This window comes from Dendrobium catenatum, unplaced genomic scaffold (assembly GCF_001605985.2).
Source record: "Dendrobium catenatum unplaced genomic scaffold, ASM160598v2 fragScaff_scaffold_183, whole genome shotgun sequence".
In the NCBI taxonomy this organism is placed as follows: Eukaryota; Viridiplantae; Streptophyta; class Magnoliopsida; order Asparagales; family Orchidaceae; genus Dendrobium; species Dendrobium catenatum.
In genome coordinates, this window is record NW_021318645.1 from 230,961 (window position 1) to 250,041 (window position 19,081).

Consider the following 19,081-nt stretch of genomic DNA (forward strand, 5'->3'; position numbering starts at 1 on the left):
GGGAAATCCGGTGATTTTTGCCAAGTTGCTCTCATGTGAGAGTCAAAAGGAAATGACGATGTGCATAGTGTTGTTGGATTGGTATCGAACACACTCCAAATGCATGAAATAGTACTCATGTTGTGTCCAATCCGTCACCTACAATCATGCCCTAGGGTAGACACTATCATTTGATCTCAAAGTTAATGATAATGCATAGGTTTGGTTTGCACTAGTTGCATGCACTTTTCATTTAAATGCATTGTCATGACCAAATTGACACCCAAATTTAGGAGAGTTTGCATGCATTGAATTGATAATCTCTAGAGTTTGTTTAATGCATATATTGAATCTAATTGATTTGAACTTTTTAGTCGATGTGAGACATAGACTTTCAAGGGTCTACATAGTAAATCTCACAACATTAATGATCAATTAAATTTATGTTTTGCACATGAAGCTTAGAGTGTGGAGTGCCAATCTTGAATTGATTGTTTGTTGAACCAATCTAAGTATATAAGGACGTTCATAAACTTGAAACTCATCCAATTTGTATGCACCCTCCTTTCAAGTACAAGTCATGGCAAAAGTGACTAACGAGTTGTAAGAAGTGTGCATATGTGGAAGTTTGTGAACCCTAGAGAGTTTTTTTTGTGAGTGCTTGAATATGAATTTAATCAATCTCTCATAGACTTTCCAAAGTCTATGTTGTAGATCCCACAAAATATATTGTTGATTAAGTTTATGTACGACATTTTACAAAATAAATACTTGATTGCTTTCAATTATTAAAATTCTATAATTTGGAGAATCGTCTACCCATGCATGCATTCATAGGCTTTCCTTATATCATACCAAATTTGATCTTAAATCTCCTAGAAGTCATAGGGATAGATCTCTCCTATCCAAGATTTTTAAATCATGTCAAAATTGATTTAGAAGCTTTCCCAAAGCCTTAGGAAATCTATCTTCCCTCCTTGAATTGAGTCCAAAACACTCTAAAAGACATAAGGAAATTTCTTTCATGTACGCATCTCCTCTTTCCATGAATCCAAAACATCCATGGAGGAATGGGGAATCTTCTTTCGTGCATAATGCTTGGAGCATTCTCAAAGCTCCAAGTTTTAGATTGCATGAATCATTTGTAACTTGGAACCAACTTCCAAGTTCTTTCATCTCTTTTATTGGAACATAAACCAACAAGTATCCCCTTCATGTGTGACATTTTGGAGCACCCTCAAAGCTCTAAATTATTCTATCACATGAATCTTCAAGACCTTAGGACCAAATCCTAAGTCCAAATCTTTATTTGTTAAGACCTGGAATTTACAAGTGAACAATCCTCTTTCATGCATAATACTTGGAGCTTTCTCAAAGCTCCAAGTGCTAGAGTGCATGAATCATTTGAAACTTGGAATCAACTCTCAAGTTATTTTATCTCTTGTTGTTGGAACATAAAACTAACACACATCCCCTCATGTATGATAACTTGGAGCCTTCCAGGCTTCAACCAATATCATTACATGATTGTTAGACCTTAGAAACTAATTCTAAGTCATTCACCTTTTGTATGTTGAGACAAAATCAACAAACAATCTCCCTCTTTCATGCATGATTACTTGGGACCTCTCAAGTCTTCAAACATATCATTACATGAATTATTTGGAGCTTAGGGCCAAGTCCTAAGCTACCTCCTTCATTTGTTGAGTCATAAAATCAACAAATGAGTATCTATCTCTATTCACTTGACTCAAACTAAGTGAATGATGTCTTCTCAATGTTCAAGAGATATTCATAAACTTGTAATGCACAAATTTCATTTTTCTCTTCCCCTTTCCAACAAGCCAAGATTGTATGATGGGGACATCAGCTCGTGGAAGGTTTATCAGAGGCGTGACCGCCGATTTACGGCCATGATCGAGTCTTTGTACTTTTGAGTTATTTTCTTATTTATGTATTTTTCTTTTTTTCAATGTCGTGTATTTGTTTTCTAGTTATACCCTTTTAGTGGGTGATGACGTATGTGAGCTCGGAGGGCAATTGTGTCTTTTATTTTCATGAGTCTCTTGTACTAGGCTATTTATAGCCATTTGTTTTGTTTTTCTAAGGATGTATAATTAATCAAATATTGTTGTCTTGTGTGATTTCTCATGAGAGCTTGAGAGTCATGGAGAAGGATCCCTAGGAGAGGGAAGAACTCGGATCACCCACCAACCTTGGAGACGACCGAGTTCGTGGTTTTTTATTTTTCTATCTCTTTCTTTTCCTCCCACCACCTTTGGCTTTACTACCTTCCTCCCTTGTCTAGCGGCCGGCCATCCTAGCGTGTCCCATCCGACGGCTAGGTCCAACCACCACCCCACCCGAACCATCATCCCACCCACAAATTTTCCCAAGCTACTTCATCCCAAACCGCCAGCCTTCCCCTTTGCCCCAACCCAAGCAAGCCGCCGATCACCCTATAGCCTTACCCCCTTTTGGTTTTATTTCCTAATCAAGATTGCCATAATTTTAGTTGGATTTTGAATTCAAATTCACCCAATTTGAAATTTAAAATCTTTCCTAAAATTATAAAATTTATTTTAGGAAATTTTTCAAACTTGAGTCCGTTTGAATTTTAAATTTGAATGAGATTTAATTAAACCTTTCCAATTTCCTAAATCCAAATTAAGAAACCCCAAATCCCATCCCCTAATCCCTCCTAACCCCATGATGCCGCCGGCCCTAGCTTAGGATATTAAATTTTCGGATTTATTCATAAAAAAAAATTGGAAAAATATTTTTTTTTCTCAAAAAGTCCAATTTCTCCTAATTAGAGAGCTCCCATAACCCTTAGGAACAAGTTTAGTTAACATGCAAGCTTAGAAATATAAATTTAGAAAAGCCTTAATTTGAAAAACCTAAAAATCAATAAACAAAAATCAAAATTTTTACATAAACTTGCTTCTAAACATCTCCTATAACTTTCTTAAATAAAATCTTATGTAAAAATAAAACCCTAATTTTGGAACCTAGGTTTTCTTTTAGCAAACTTCAAGTTTAAGACTTATAAACATAGTCATATCTAAGCCCTAACATTATTAATGAATTCATGAAAATCTAAGGATAGAGAACAAGATTTTTCAAGTTTATCTTACCTTTTATCTTTTCCAAGGCTTCCTTTAGCTTTTTCCTAAAGAATCTCGTCGGAAAACCAAGCCAACCGCCGGCTTTCACGCGTCTCCTGCTGTTCTCCCCTTCACTCTCGTCCGCTCTCCTCTCTCACGGCCGAAAGAAGCACAAGGGACCGATTATTTCGGTCCCTTAAGGCTTTAAAATGGTTATTAAGCAAAAGGACACATGTGCCCCTCTCCCATAATTTTCTATAATGTCATATGAAGGGTAAAAATGGAAGAAAGGCTAAAAATTTAATTAAATCATCTTCGGCAAATTTTAATTCTCAAACCGTGCGAAAATTGATATATGTTCTTTATACCATTTTGATCGAAATTTCGTGCAGAATTTAATAAAATTTATTTCATCGAATTCCGAAGACTTTGAAATTTTGCCTAAATTCATTGCGGCGCATCGAAGTGCGTGCGGCGCATCCGAACGATAGTTTCGGGTTTTAGATGGCCATGTCCAGAAGGGCGTAAAATAAATCATGATTTTTCTAATACTGTTTGCTTGCAAGCGCTGCTTAAAATCCCCCAAGAGGCATGACCAATAGGGTAGAAGCAGGTGCTTGTCACTCTAAGTGTTAGAAAAATTTTGGATGTGATGTGATTATCATATAAACTGCCTTCTAACTCTATTTTGCAGACTTGAGTCTTTTTCATTTTCTATCATCTATTTGATTAGATTTAAGATGTACAACTTGTGGGGTTTAAACTAAAAAAAAAGTGAATCGAGGAAGGATGTACTCCTTTGGAGGTGAAGCTTAAAGGTTCACTTGAGAGTTAAAGTTTGAAGACCCCTACAAGTAGAGTTTGTAAATTTAATTGTGTTGTATAATGATTGACAACTCAGCTGCCAAACATGTCTGTAATAACTTGGACTCTATTTATATTCCTTGCATTTTATTTATATATAAAAGCATATTTTGATTGTTTACTGAATGTTTAATAGAAAAGCATGCCTTTTTTCCTATGTTCTTTTCCTTGCTTTTGCTTGGGTGTGGCCTGGACTGTTTGATGCGGCAGGCTCTTAGGACAAAAATAAGTTCTCCACTTCTTAATATGTAAACAATCTAAAAAATGAAATTAGACTCTATGATTTCCTAATAAAAGAAAATTGCATGGCTCTCTTTTAAGGAGCCAAATTTTCCAAATTTAAAACAATCATGCATGGTCAAAAATGTATCTCATGTAGAAAAGCCCTCACTTAAGGATTAGATAACAAAAGTTTGCTTTCTTTGTGAGTTTGCATTCTGCATACCCTACATACATTGGCATCTTGGCCCCAAAGCCAAATTGTAAGCCCTACTTAAATAAAAACAACATTCCCACTCTTTATATGCAGTAAGACCGGAGTACATGAAAAAGCGATTAGGAGAGTTTAGTTGGTAGTCCTTTCCAGACAGGACAATAAATCCAGAGGTCGGACATGCTATGCCTCATGTGAGGTATAGCTTATAAGTCCCTTTTGCATTCCGTTAGACTTATGTTCGAGGCACTACTTATGAGTAGTCCTCACCTTAGTTTTAGGATCTGAGGCGATGGTTGATTCCAATCACCATATAAACCCTCACCTTTCAAGCAGTTACTCCAACATATGTCGTTGGAATGTAAGCCCTAACCTTCTAATCAAAATGATCAACTTAAACAAAAATTAAATTTCTAAAATGTAAAGCCAAACATAGGATAGTTTGAGCACCTCTGAGTTTTCCTCAGAATCAAGTGCTCATACTTCACCTCCTTTGGTTCTCATTCAAAAATCCAATTCTAAGTTGATATGTTCTTCCTCAAAGTTCCTAAAGGACAAAATCCTTTAAGCAAGACTTTCATGGATTTCAAAATCAAAGTTTAACCAATGTCTAAAATGACTTCCAAAGGAAGAGAAAAAATCACTAATTTAATCAAAAGTCTTATCAAGCCAAAGCTTGGGCTATAATTAACCATAGGGGATTTCCCCTATTGGACGTATGTATCCCAGAAATAAATAAACCCCATTCAACCAAATATTGAATGAGGGAATTTCTGTTTGAAATTGTAAATTTTATCATTGAGTCCATAAAAAAAAAATGATATTTTTACCATTCGGGATAATATATCATCATTTTTATGCTGTGCTCAATCATAAATTATGCAATATGTTTGAGAACAAAAAAAATTCTCCAACATTCTTAAGGGCTCCTTACCCGTTTAATTTATACGTGCAACTAAACTAATTTAATGCTGCATCCCTGTTTTTTTCCGCCTATAAAGCTGCACTCAAGTTACTAGTAAACCCACATGAATCAATAGGACTGCTTAATTTCTAGTGATTTGTGGCTACTTTTATTATTTTTAACGCTTTCCTGAAACTGGCAATATAAATACAAGGCAAACAGAAAGCAAAGAAAATGTAAATGATTGGTTGCAGTTCCATTATAGGGTTATAGAATCTTTTGTAGGACTTCTTATCAATCTGTCTTTTATGGTTCACTGGAAACCTTTCAATACCCTGCCATTTTTCTCCCTTTTCAAAGCTACAGAGTTGTTGCAAATGAACCACTATCTATCACTTGAATGTCAAGCCTCTAAGTAGCTATTGATTTGCGGTTCCTTTTATTTTGTCTACTCGTAATAGTTTGATAAAATCTGTTTTGATGGATTTAAAAGAAAAATGGGTGGATCAACGGTGATAAAAGTTGTTCAAAAAGAATTTGTGCAAAAGATGTTTAGTGGCTCATGTGACGCTTAATGAAAGTGAATGAAGAATTCGAATTTATATAGCAGACACCAAATATTTGGATAAGTTTAATGACTATAATGAGGATGATGATTTATTTTGTCTTCAAATATAATTCTTCCTAATTTAAGTTGTACTTAGGCTTTATGAAAAAAATTGCACTTAATTTTTTAAGATCTACCTAAACGAACTTTCTTTTTATTTTGGTGGAAGCAACCTTATAAATGATGCAACTTCTCATCATTTTTTTACTGATTATGCATTTTTAATATTATTTGATTGGATATGTATTTATTTACTGTTTGTTCTGAAAAGGAGAATTTTCGATGTTTCTGCATTTTAGTAACTTTGTCTGGGTGCAGGTATTGAGCAATGATGATCCTCCTCGCAAAACATTTATCTATAAGTTGAATGTTCCTGTCAGTGCTGCATGGATATCTTTGGCTGTTGCTCCTTTTGAAGTTCTTCCTGATAATCATATTGGCATTGTATCTCACATGTGTCTAGCTTCAGATTTACAAAAGCTTCAGAATACAGTTGGCTTTTTCCATAATGCATTTAGGTCGGGCTTTAATATATTTAGGCTGCAGCGGAACTTTTACTCTGTTCGTTTCATCTCTGCATTTTCACGTTCTAGGATCATTTTTGTTTTTACTTTTTATGTTTCTTCTGTAGGCACTATGAAGATTACCTTTCCACTTCGTTTCCATTTGGTTCGTACAAGCAAGTCTTTATCCCACCTGAAATATCTATTTCTTCTGTTAACATGGGGGCTTCTATGTGCCTCTTTAGCTCCAAACTCTTGTTTGATGAGAAAGTTATAGATCAGGTCTGTTTTTTTTCCTTAGTTCAGCTTTCATATATGGTTGTGAAAAATTCTGTACCTCTAATTGATTACTATAATATATTGCTTATTTTTTTTAAGTTTTTGTTGTATTATATCATTTTATTTTGTACTTTTTTCTATATTTAGTAATCTTTTGCATGTTAAGTTATGTTTCTGCTTCCGTTATTTATCTTCTGTTTTCAAAAATATCTTCTTATGTTAGAAACCGTGTTTGGATAGAAACAAATTATTTTTTTTCCTGATATTCTTTAAACATCATATGAGGCGTTTTCACTTGTTTTAAAAGTATTTAATTATTTATTATGAAACGAATTAAACAAATCTGCATTCCCGCATTTTTCTACTTGAAAACAATAAAAAAATAGAAGCAAAGCTAAAAAAAAAGTAAACAAAACAAAATTAAAGCACATCCAACATCCCTTATTTATCAAATCTCAGTCTCAGTCTTCTTTGTCAGAGTTTCTTTTAACTTCAGTGGTGGCATATCTTCTTTTTCCATTTTTTAAAAATAAACATTTGCTATTCCTTCCTTTTTTACATTTCACATGAATCTTGCTTTTTTTTGCTGGAAAAGATAATTAGCTTCTATAACTTAAAAACAGCCTGTAACTTAAAAACAGCCTGTGTTAGTCTTGATTTTGATTGAGGCGCTTAGGGTAATTATGAACAGTTTACCTATTTCACATTTATTTTGAATGAAAGTGAAAGCTGGCTAACAACGTCGTTCTTCAATGGAACTTATAAATAGTTTCAAAAAAAAAAAATTGTTTATGTAAACTTCCATGACTTAATAGTTGTAAATGCTTTGTTTTTCATGAAATTAATTTGACAACGCACATTCATGTGTGCAATTTAGAATGTTCTAGGTTTGTTCTTCTTCATGCTCATTAAGAGTTTGAAAATTTAAAACTATTCTTGCTTTAATAAGTGCTACTATTTTTTGAACTTTTTGATGTGCTTATATCCGAAGTCTATTGTGTTTCTGATGTATCTATAAATTTTGTTCGGCTCTTAGTGTGTTAAACTTCTCAAATAGTAGTGTGATGCTTCTCTATGCTCTGAAATTACCAAAAAAACTTCATCTTGGTGTTTGATTCAACCCTAGATCTAATTGATGATAAGGTCATGTTTGTGAAGTACATTATTTTAAAACGAAGTATTTGATTTAAGTGCTCTTGATATTGATTTCCATGCTTTACTATGCTATGAAATATTATGATAAGAGAATAATGATTTTTTGAGTTGGAAATGGAGCTGGTAGAGTGAGAATTGATTTTGCTTTAGATAAATCAAAGATTAGACATGCTTGATATTTGTTTGTTGAAAATCACAAGGAAAAAATTTTGGGGTTTGCCTTGCTTCTAATAGTAGGATTACTAGGAATCACTTTTCCCTAATATAGTTTGATGTTATTGGTATGTAATGCTTGTTATTGGTTGCCATTTTTTATGATGCTTGATAAAGGTTATGTAATGCTTGATATTAGTTGTCTTGTTTTATTATGCTAAGAAACATGATGATAAGAGAATAATCTTGTTACTAGTAGGAAATTGAGCTTGTAGAGTAAGGATTGAGTTTGTTTATCTTAGCCTCTTTAGATCACATATAATACATATAATACATGAATAATTAAATAAACAAAAAATTAGATACTCATGATTTTTCTAGGTTGAAAAATTGAGAAGGGAAAATACATGGGTTATGTTTAGTTGAATTGCTTTAATAGAAGGATTACAAGAATCAACCTTTTCCCATATAATTATATGAGGTGTGAATGTAATGGAAAAGCTATCAATGCTAGTTAGCATTTGTGGTGTAGGATGGTGGTCAAAGTACCCAAAAGTTGTTATGTTTTTAGTCTTGTTGGATATTGTTAAGGCATAAGTCTTATTGGAGATGTTAGTGATGCAAGCGAGTTTGCAGCACATGTTTTGATGGCGTGATGGTTGTGGCATATTGATTGATGCAACACACATCTATGGTGCAACATAAGGTTTCAATACCTAACTTGATATGTTGACAACTATAACACAAAAGAGGGTTGCAAAGTATTGTGGCACAATTGGAGGTTATGTGACAAGTCTTGACACAACAACGATGATACCGATTTTTTCGAGGACTCAACGATCCTTTGAACTTTAAGAATCCTTTTAAATGAATTGAAAGAGGGGCTATATATAGTTATCATGAAGGGGATTCTATTCCTTATTTATAATATTTCTAGTTGTTATCTATAACAGACTGTGTAGATTGTGTCCTCCACTCCTCCCATGATCAAAATGTAATCGGATGATACTGTCCTTGGGATTGCTTGAGCCTTCGGTGTAAATCATCATCTTTAGGTGCTCTTTTACCTTGGAAAATCATAACGTCACCTCATGGAGAGATAGCTGTGCCCACAAATTGATTTTGTATAGGCATTTTGCATGCAGCTATTTCCATAGCAGTTTTGGCTTCAGTTTCTAATACTCCACTCATTTCATAAAGTATTCAGCCCGGTTTAACAGCGGATATCCAATATTTGGGGGATCCCTTGCCCGAACCCATTCGTGTTTCTATAGGTCTTACAGAAAAATAAGATTTATAGTACTCATAATATAAATAGAACAATAATTTTTCTTTCTATAACAATTTTTAAGTTCAGTGAAGTATTTCGTGTCTAGTGAATAAATGGATAGAGCCTTATGGCTCCAATACGATACTTCCATTAGTGATTTGATTAGACCACATTGTAGATGTCAACATCATGAGTGCATTAGTTATAGATCATTGTTTGGATTGCCAGATCAGTGAAAATAATTTTAGTAATATAGATCAATGTTTGGATTGCCATATTTTTGCCATCTTCTATTTCTGGTTGGCATAGATAAGTTCTTTTTGAAAGGTCTATTTTACTCAAAATGATTTGAAAATGGTAATCTATAGAGGTCCTAGTGAAATCCATCTAGGACATGGTTTTGGAGTTTTTATGCTCTTTATGCATGCCAATGGCATTTAATTCGATCAACATGCTCCTCATTTGCTATTGAGTATGGGGATCAGTTCTAGCGGCCTTTTGACTCTTGCAGGTGCAACAATCGGAAGGGTTGCTCTTCACTCCATGTGAGCATATGCTCTTGCAAGTGTTGAAGGTGGATGGCTTGAGTCAGATTTGTTCAATATGGTCCAATTTGGATCATTTCATCTTGGTTTAGCTTGTTAAAGGTTGCTTGAGTTTTGAATAGTGTGATTTTGGTGTCCACTGATCCTTCAGGATACATTGGATCATAATGAGGTCTTTAGTTATTCTTTTGTTGTTTGATCTTTGATTTTCCTTTTTTGATTAAAATTGTATCCATTCAATTCCTCTTAATTATTTTGAGATTTGAGTTATTTGATGAGGTTTGTGATGGATCAAATAATTTACTCTTATTTGTGGGCTTCGAAAATTAGGCCCCGGCCTCCGCTCGCGCTGATTGTGCTTTTTTTTCTTTCGACGAGGGAGTTTTAACAGATAAAGTTTCGGGGTAAATTTTGGAAGGTAGATAGGTTTGTAGATAAGATACTACCCAGAGATTTCTCCCTCATTTTGCGAGGACTTTATAATCTGAGTTTTGGTTTCCTATAGGCGCAAGCCCCTATAGTTAATTACCCCTCCCGATCACTAGAGAGAACTTTCGATTAAGGCTAGTCGTCGATCAGATACGTAGAATATACGTGTTATCTGGTATATAGTAGCAGCAATAGGTTTGGATTGGAAGTTTGAAGAGTTTAGAGATTTGAGGTTTGATATTTAAAATAGAAATTGCACCATCTTGTACTTAAAGCGGGGATGGTGGGGGAATGAATGATGGACCCGATCAAGATCCCATGGTTCTGTCGTCCCGGGCCATCATGGTCCCTGGTCTACTTAGTCAGAGGAGGTAGTCGACCCAACCTGACAGAAGGATCCTTGTCGGCAGCCATGGGTTGCTTCGTCCAAGGGGACCTTGTAGATCTGGGATGAATGTTTGTCTAAGGGAAAAAATTTGAATCCACCTTAGCTAACAGAGGGCATTGTGCCTTATCGATTATATCATATTGATTCATATCTCAAGGATTTGATGCCATTAAGGAGCGTATTGGCTCTGGCCATAACCGGTATTTCGTGGTGCCATTTGGCGGCAAAACCACTCGGTTCAGAGGGCCCCAGGTCATAATCGTTTATCCTGCGGTGCCATTTGGCGGAAAAATCTCCGGTTAAAGGACACGTATCACGTCTTTACTGACAAGAGATTATTTGAGAATGGATCCTAGTGATATTTTCGACCAGACGTTTAACTCTTTGTGAGCTGAAGTAATTTTTAACTTGTCCATCCTGACAAACTGTTGCGGAGGGTGGATGGATTTTGCTTTAATTGTTTTGATGATTGGTTTCAAATTTAAATATCTTAGAGTATGATGATTTTTGGATTTTTGTGGAATTTGGATTTTTTTAGAAGTTTTAGGGCATTTTAAAATATCTGAGAGATTAACCCTTCCGATTGAGATTCACATTCAACGCGGTCATCATTGGGGTGTTTGGGGGCATTTTCATTTGTAGTTTGAACCTTGTCAACTCTGTCTGGATGTCGACAAAGGATCAGGTTTCGTAGGCTTTATGCTTTTGTGAGTGAATTCTATTGATTTTAGGCTTTGAAGGCCTAATATGAATGCATTAAAATAAATATATCGGTCGCCACAACCGTATATTTATTTGATGGTTCGAACCCTGTCGACTCCTATTGATCCGCATAGAAGGATATGGTTTGAACTTGAATTCACTTATGTACCCGCGCAACATCCCTAAGTGTCACGTGTGTACCAATAACATGCTCGCCGGGGCCCATGCGGGTCAAGATTGTATTTACCCTTTAGTGTACCTATGTGTATACAAATTATGGTGCACATGCATGGGTATTTTGAAAGTATTTGTAGACGCCTTTTGTCCGCTTGCAAGGATGTTACGGATCCGGTGGCGGGGCGTAGCAGCTTCTGGATTAAATTGTTCGCTGCTTTGCACATGTAGATTGTCGTACACTACTTGCATGATTTGTGCAGGTAATTTGTGGTGCACTAACTAATCTCTTGCTTTTGGCTCGTAGAAGCTTGCGCTTGTTGAAGGTCTTCTTTATTTGTTTGAGGGTAGCACTCTGAGGACATGATGGGTCCCTTACGACAGTTCGTAGTATTTGCATTCGCCATAGTTGTTTGACATTTTGCTTTTGATCAATACATTGGGTGTGTGACGCATCTTCCTCAGCAGATCGTAAGTGCTCACATTCATTGTACTTATATAAAATTGTGTGTGTAGATGACATTTTGCATACATGACGGATCTTATACAATCCCGCAAACATTTATATTTATTACTTGTTGTATCTTGTATGAGTTCGTCACATGTCACCTATTACATTCTTATGCTCGTAGGCGACAAACTTTCCAGTGGTCTTGCATGATGTGCCTACTTTAATTAGGGGTCGTACATCCCGTTACACATAAGAGTGCGCTATTTTGTTTCTTTTTGAAGATATATTCACGGGCTGTACGAGCTGCCTAACTTTAACAGCTAGCATGCACGCTACTTAGAGTGCCCGTGACTTGCAATGTGACGGACACATTTTTTTATCTTCTCACAAAGGAGTTCAATCAGAAAATTATCGGGGATGTGCGGGGATTCCTACGTATTTACGATGATCACAAAAACATTTCGTAGAAAAGATATTTTTTTTACTTTTACTTTTACCCCCTCCCTTTTTAAGATAATTACCAGCTGTATCCACTTGTATTTAAACTCGTATTTACTTTCGTATTTACGTTCGTATTTCACATGCTAGTGAATACTCTAGGAATCCAATGCCAGAGCCTCGAAATGACATCTTAGGATCCTAAGTAGATGGGGTCCGCAGGTGTACCTTCTCCATCCTTTAGCAAAGGGACCCTAGGCTGGTGGGGCCCACGAATAATGTGAATCCAACATTATAAATATGAAGGAGGCTAAGCTCATTCCTTCACACTTCATTTCTGCAAAGAGCTTTATTAAGGAGTGTTGCTAAGGGGTTTAGGTGTGCGCAAGTCAAAAGTTAGGAGGAAAAGATTTGGTTCATATTTGCTGGTGACAACTGATTCCCCTACGAATTTGGTGTAAGTTGCATCATATTATGATATGAATTTTCTTTTGTATTTATTTTTAGTGTTGGGAGCCTAGGGTATCGTGTATTTTATTTTTTTTGTTGACTTAAAACTTTTAGGTGGATTTTGATTTTCTTTGAAATTTTCTAAGTCACGGGTTTTGCTGAAAGTTTCGGCTTTACTCCGGCGTCGTCCCCGCGTAGGGGGCTGCATCGGAGGTGTAAAGCATTCCTGCCTGCCAAGAAAGGCAGTCACGGTAGGTGTCAGGTGACACCGCGGCTGCAGTCTCGTTCTCTACTCGCTAACAAAAGCGATCACGAGGTCTTTAAGCACATATTTAAAGCACAACATTTTCACTTCCTAAAAGCAGTGACAGGTACTTAATTAACAATTTTTCTACAAATAACAAATTTCACTGCTCGCTAAAAAAGTGGTCACGGGTACTTATATTTCATGCATACGAATTTTCCCGCTCGCTGATAGGAGCAGTCACGGGTACTTAAGTTTTCTCGCACGCTAACAAAAGCGGTCACGAGTACTTATTTCATGTATAGAAATGTAAAATGTTAGTGTCGGATTTTTTATCTAGGGTGTGCAGTAATCGAGGCGACGACGACAAATGACAGCGTCAGTGGGAAACCTGCGATGCATAATTTAATTTTTTTATTATTATTTGTGTGATTTAATTAATTATATATGCCTTTCTTTTATTTAAGACATAGGGTAGAGAGAGAAAAAGAGGGAGAGAGCTCTCTTTCTAGAGAGAGAAAGAGAGCGAAGGAGAGATTTGATGGGGCTTTTCGGTGGAAGAGGCATAGGGTGCATATGAGATTGGGGGAGTGAGTTTAGAGAGAGAAAATATATATATATATATCTCTCTCTCTCTCCAATTTAGAGAGAGAGGATGAGAGGGTAAGTTCTCTTTCTAGAGAGAGGATGAGAAGGAATGAAGGGGTATTGGTGGGGAAGGCTTAGGATGCTTTGGAGGTTGGGGGAGTGAGGTTTAGAGAGAGAAACCCCTCTCTTTCCAATTTTGGAGAGAGAAAGAGAGGGGAAATTTTTTTTCTCTCTCTAGGAAAGGAATTTGGAGGCATGGTGGAGAGGAGAGATGCTTGGGGTGGAAATGGAGCCATACATGAAGAGATTTCACTCTCATTCTAGAGAGAGAAAATTTTCTCTCTCTAGGTTAGAGAGAGAAAGTGAGGGATGATGGATTTTTTTATTGGGAGGGTGTAAAAGGTGTAGGGAAATATTTTTTGTGAAGAGTGCTGGGTGGTTTATGGGATGGATGTGGAGATATGAAAGAAATAAGATTAGGGTTTTTGTAGGTCTGTTGAGATTGTGGTGGAGGAAGAAGATGTAGATGAAGGAGAGGAAAGGGAAGAGAGGAGAGGAAGAAAATAGAAGAAAATGATGAAAAATATGGAGGAATGAAGAGGGAGAAAGAAAAATGGAGAAGGGGAAGAAGAGGGAAGGAAGAAGAAGAAGAAAACGAAGAAGAAGAGAAGAATAATGGAGGAAGAAGAAGAAGAAGAGAGGAAGAAATTTACCTTGGAGAAGTTTGGAGGGAGGAAGCCGGCGGTTGGATCGCAAGAGAGGTGAATTGAGAGAGGGAGTTCGGCTCCTAGGTGCGAGTTTAGCGTGAAAATGAGAGGGGGGGGGGTCGGTCGGGAGAGTATGAGGGATATTAGGGTTTAAGTGAGGGTATTTTAGGTATTTTTGGGATTTTTTATTTAGGAAAAATCTTCTTTTTTTATTTAAAAAGCTCTCTCTCATTCTCTTTCTATTTTTTTTTTAATTATATTGGACAAAATAAAAATAAATTTTTTAATCTTATATCAAGTTGGTCGTCGCGTCACCGCTCGCACACGTTATCGCCTCGATTCGCGTGCCCAAAATTTATTTTTTTGCCGATCGACGAACCTCATCAATATGGGTGTCGGTCTTAGCTGTTTCCGTTGCTCCGGACGCATCGACACTGTCCGTTTCGCGAACGGAGGTCATCTCAATGATTTTGGGTTTTCGGCCGACACACGTCGGGTGAGTTTTTTGCGCGATTTCGAGCTCTTTCGCTTTTTAAACCCACCTTGCGCGGTCAGCTTGATCCCGACACTAGTATGAGGGTCAACATTATTGTTGAACATTTTACCTTCCAAGTTGAACTCGATTTCTTTCTTTAAAATATGATACAAGGAAAAAATTGAGATACTAGGGCTATGATCCATTTCATTTCACTTTGATCATTACTTTTTTTATGGAAGTTTCAAATTATCGACCCCTCTTAGTGAGAGAAAGGCTTGATATTGTTGTTGTTGTTGTAGTATATGAAGCGAGCAAAAAATTGTGAAGGGCCCCAAATTTTTGCAAGCAAAAGCTATACTTCCTAGGACAAAGAAAAGTCACAAAAATATCCAAAAAGAGATACTTTTTATAATATAAAGGACTCTTACAAACGACGCTTACAACATAACATGACATTACAAATTTATGACATAGAAACGACACCTAAAGAAGCTTGCCATTCGTCGTTTTGAGAAGAAGGATACAGGTGGAGTGGTCACTTGCGGAGAGACGAACAAGATAAGAGGTCGAGACGAAGGAGGAGAAGCTCGCAAGCTTTCCTAGACAAGGAGAGGAAGATATGACATAGCTCGCAAGCTATCCAAGAAAAATCCTCAGGTTTCTTTCCAAAAATCAGCACATAACCAATCTCTTAAAACAGCCACAAACTCTCTATATATAGGCACAAAAGGGGAACCAAACAGCCACCTAAAAGTTCATTTAAAACTAATTAACTAAGGGGAAGAGGAGGAGCAAAAGGCTGTCCAAATTCTGTCCAAAAACAGCTCCTAAAATGCTAGCATTAATTATAGAACAGCCAGCAGAATTTTTGCACAGAAAACAGGGAAGCAAACCACGGAAAACCCCACCAATAGCCATTGGAAACCAGCTAGCAAGGGACTCGAAGAGCCAGCACAGGAGACAAGGCAACATTTGACGGGAAATGCAGCCAGGAGGGGTAAAACCGCGTGGGAACAACAACAACCAGCAGAAACTGAGAAGACAAAGGGGAAGGGGAAGAGAACCGACCATTGGGGAGGGGGGAGAACCATGGAGGGGGAAACCAAGGAGCCAAAGTAAGGGGAAATGAATCTAATTAATTGCATTAATGAGCTGATAAAAAAGAAGAAGCTCATTAATGAGCTGATTTTTAGTGGAGATAAAGAAACTCACAAAAATAAAATCTAACTTGTTTTGACCTCCCTTGCATACATCAGATTCTCCCCCACTTAAAAAGGCTCATCTCCTGACGAGGAAGCTTTAAATTTTTCTTTATGAGATGTAGACTCTGAATCCAATTCTTCAATCTTTGCCGCATATTTCTTCAGGATTTCTTCTCGCTCTTTCTTGAATTGTTCTTGTAAAAGTTGTTTCGTTTTCATGTACCGCTCCGTATACAAATGCATCTTCACTTGGAGTTTGTAAATCTCATTCTGCAGGGGATATGTCGAATCACCTACTGTTGGAACTCATTTGTCCATCGAAAGAGGGACTTCAAGATATTCTGGTTTGCATTCTTCCACTGGATCACTATTTTTGTGATTTTCAATTTTTCTAAAAAAGACTCAACACACAACAACTGCTATGACTCACCAAGATACACACGATAACTTGCTCTGATACCAAATTGATGCGAGCAGAAATTTGGGAAGGGCCCCAAATTTTTGCAAGCAAAAGCTATACTTCCTAGGACAAAGAAAAGACACAAAAATACCCAAAAAGAGATACTTTTTATAATATAGAGGACTCTTACAAGACGCTTACAACATAACATGACATAGAAACGACTCCTAAAGAAGCTTGCCATTTGTCGCTTTGAAAAGAAGGATATAGGTGGAGTGGTCACTTGCGGAGAGATGAACAAGATAAGAGATCGAGACGAAGGAGGAGAAGCTTGCAAGCTTTCCTAGACAAGGAGAGGAAGAAATGACATAGCTCGCAAGCTATCCAAGAAAAACTCCAGGTTTCTTTCCAAAAAATCAGCACATAACCAACCTCTTAAAACAACCACAAACTCTCTATATATAGGCACAAAAGCGGAGGCAAACAGCCACCTAAAAGTTCATTTAAAACTAATTAAATAAGGGGAAGAGGAAGGGCAAAAGGCTGTCCAAATTCTGTCCAAAAATAGCTTCCAAAATTCTAGCATTAATTATAGAACAACCAGCAGAATTTCTGCACAGAAAACAGGGAAGCAAATCACGGAAAACCCCACTAGCAGCCACGAGAAACCAGCCAGCAAGGGACCCAAAGAGCCATCACAGGAGACAAGGCTGGGAAAAGCAGCCAAGAGGGGTAAAACCGAGTGGAAACAACAACAGCCAGCAGAAACTGAGAAGACAAAGGGGAAGGGGAAGAGAACCGGCCATGGGGGGGAAGAACCAAGGAGGGGGAAACCTAGGAGCCAAAGTAGGGGGAAATGAATCTAATTAATTGCATTAATGAGCTGATAAAGAAGAAGAAGCTCATTAATGAGCTGATTTTTAATAGAGATAAAGAAACCCAACAAAATAAAATCTAACTTGTTTTGACCCCCCTTGCCTACATCAGCATAGAAGTCTCAATATATGTAGTTATATTCTTAAGAAAAAATTCCTCAAAAATCTTTTCACTTATGTTGCTTGGCATGTAATACTCTATCTAAAAATTGAGTGTGTGGGAAAGCGAGTTTTGCTGCGCTGGTAGGGCATGAGCGATGTGGAGGATGTGAGCTATTGCAAGTGCAACGATGCAGGGTAATATGCAGCAAGGGAGGTACGACATGTGCAAAATGTGTATGAGAGGTTGGAGTATGAAGTTAGAGCGAGTTGTTGAAGATGGGGGACTCTTGTGATTGAGGGGGGCACAATGTGGGGTGTGCATGGAGTTGAGCTTGTAGTTGAAGGATAGGACGATAAGGGAGATCATGGTTGAGGCATTTAAGTGTTTGTTGCATGCAAGAATGTGCAAGGAATTGTGCGAGTAGTTGAGTGCACAAGTAGTCAAGCATGACACATATTGATGAACACAACAGAAAGTGCGCAGTGAGCACAAGAATGATTAGCCTCACTATTATATATAAGGTTTAATTGCATGATGCGTATGTGGGTAAGCGGTTATTGGGCCACTGCATTGATAGGTGTGTGTTTGGAGCACTATATGGGAAACAAAGAGGGGTTTGTGGGGCTCACTAGGACGATCACAATAGGAAAGAATGCGCGAAAATGGGTTTGGCCTCTGGTATTAAATTCATACAAAGAGAAATGTAATAGAACACAACATTGTGTATGGGAATAGTAGATTAAGTAGAGGGCAGAAGGTTGAATAGATAGATGATTGAATATCCAAAAGGAGGGAGACAAGCGGCACAAATTAAACAGTGAGGAGAAACCCTATAATAGAATTCCCAAACAGTAAGGCACAAGATGCTTTAATCTTAATTCATTATTTCGTCCAATTCCATGATTATTATAAGTGAGACTCTCCTATTATAGAATTAAGGATAAATTGATATGATCAAATCTAAATTCAAAATATCCTATCCAAACAATTTTAATAATTATTCCAAAGGATAAATTTCCACGAAGTTAATCAAATCAAGATGTGTTCAAAATTATGGTAGCTTTACCCGAATGAAGCTTATATGTCATATACTGACGTTATTAAAATGTAATAGAGCATAGACTTGATAAAATTACATTATTCAAAAAGCCAATTTTGTTTTATGTTAGGAAAATTCATAATATAAGTATTTTTGTGTTAAAAAAAATAATGATTAAGTATAGAAAATAGAGAAAACATTTTTATGTGATATTTATTTTATCTTTTTTTTTTCTTATATAAAAAAAACCCTAAATCTTTATTTTATCTTGATAAAGCATAAGGCTAATTATCTTGTTGAGCATTATGGAGAAAGTTGTGTCAGCTGTCAAAGGTCTGACGAAGTTATTATGGATATGCATGATAGCGTATTTACTAGTTTTAGGAACAAAGTTGTAAGATGATTACATCAAGGATTAGCATTAAGTTTATATGCTTTTAATTTGCTATATAAATGCACAAATGATATTTAAAGTTAGGTGTCTTGATACATGTAGTAATCGGTGGGATATCTGTTGAAAGTAGTGGATAATTTAAAAAAAAATTAAAGAAATGTTTAGAGGATGAGAAGTTTATACTTAATATTACAAAGATTTAACATATGATATGCAATTT

At 36.6% G+C, this 19,081-nt stretch overlaps 1 protein-coding gene across 5 annotated transcripts in view; it reads left to right on the top strand.

Moving 5' to 3' along the window:
• The window catches only part of LOC110097248 (transcription initiation factor TFIID subunit 2), a 114,944-nt gene that overhangs the window by 13,377 nt on the left and 82,486 nt on the right, over positions 1–19,081 (top strand). For all 5 annotated transcript variants that reach the window (XM_020823515.2, XM_020823514.2, XM_020823516.2 and 2 more), the window contains exons 5-6: positions 6,213–6,412; positions 6,526–6,679. In XM_020823515.2, coding sequence (XP_020679174.1) covers positions 6,213–6,412; positions 6,526–6,679 — 354 coding nt within the window. The remainder of the gene's footprint in view (positions 1–6,212; positions 6,413–6,525; positions 6,680–19,081) is intronic.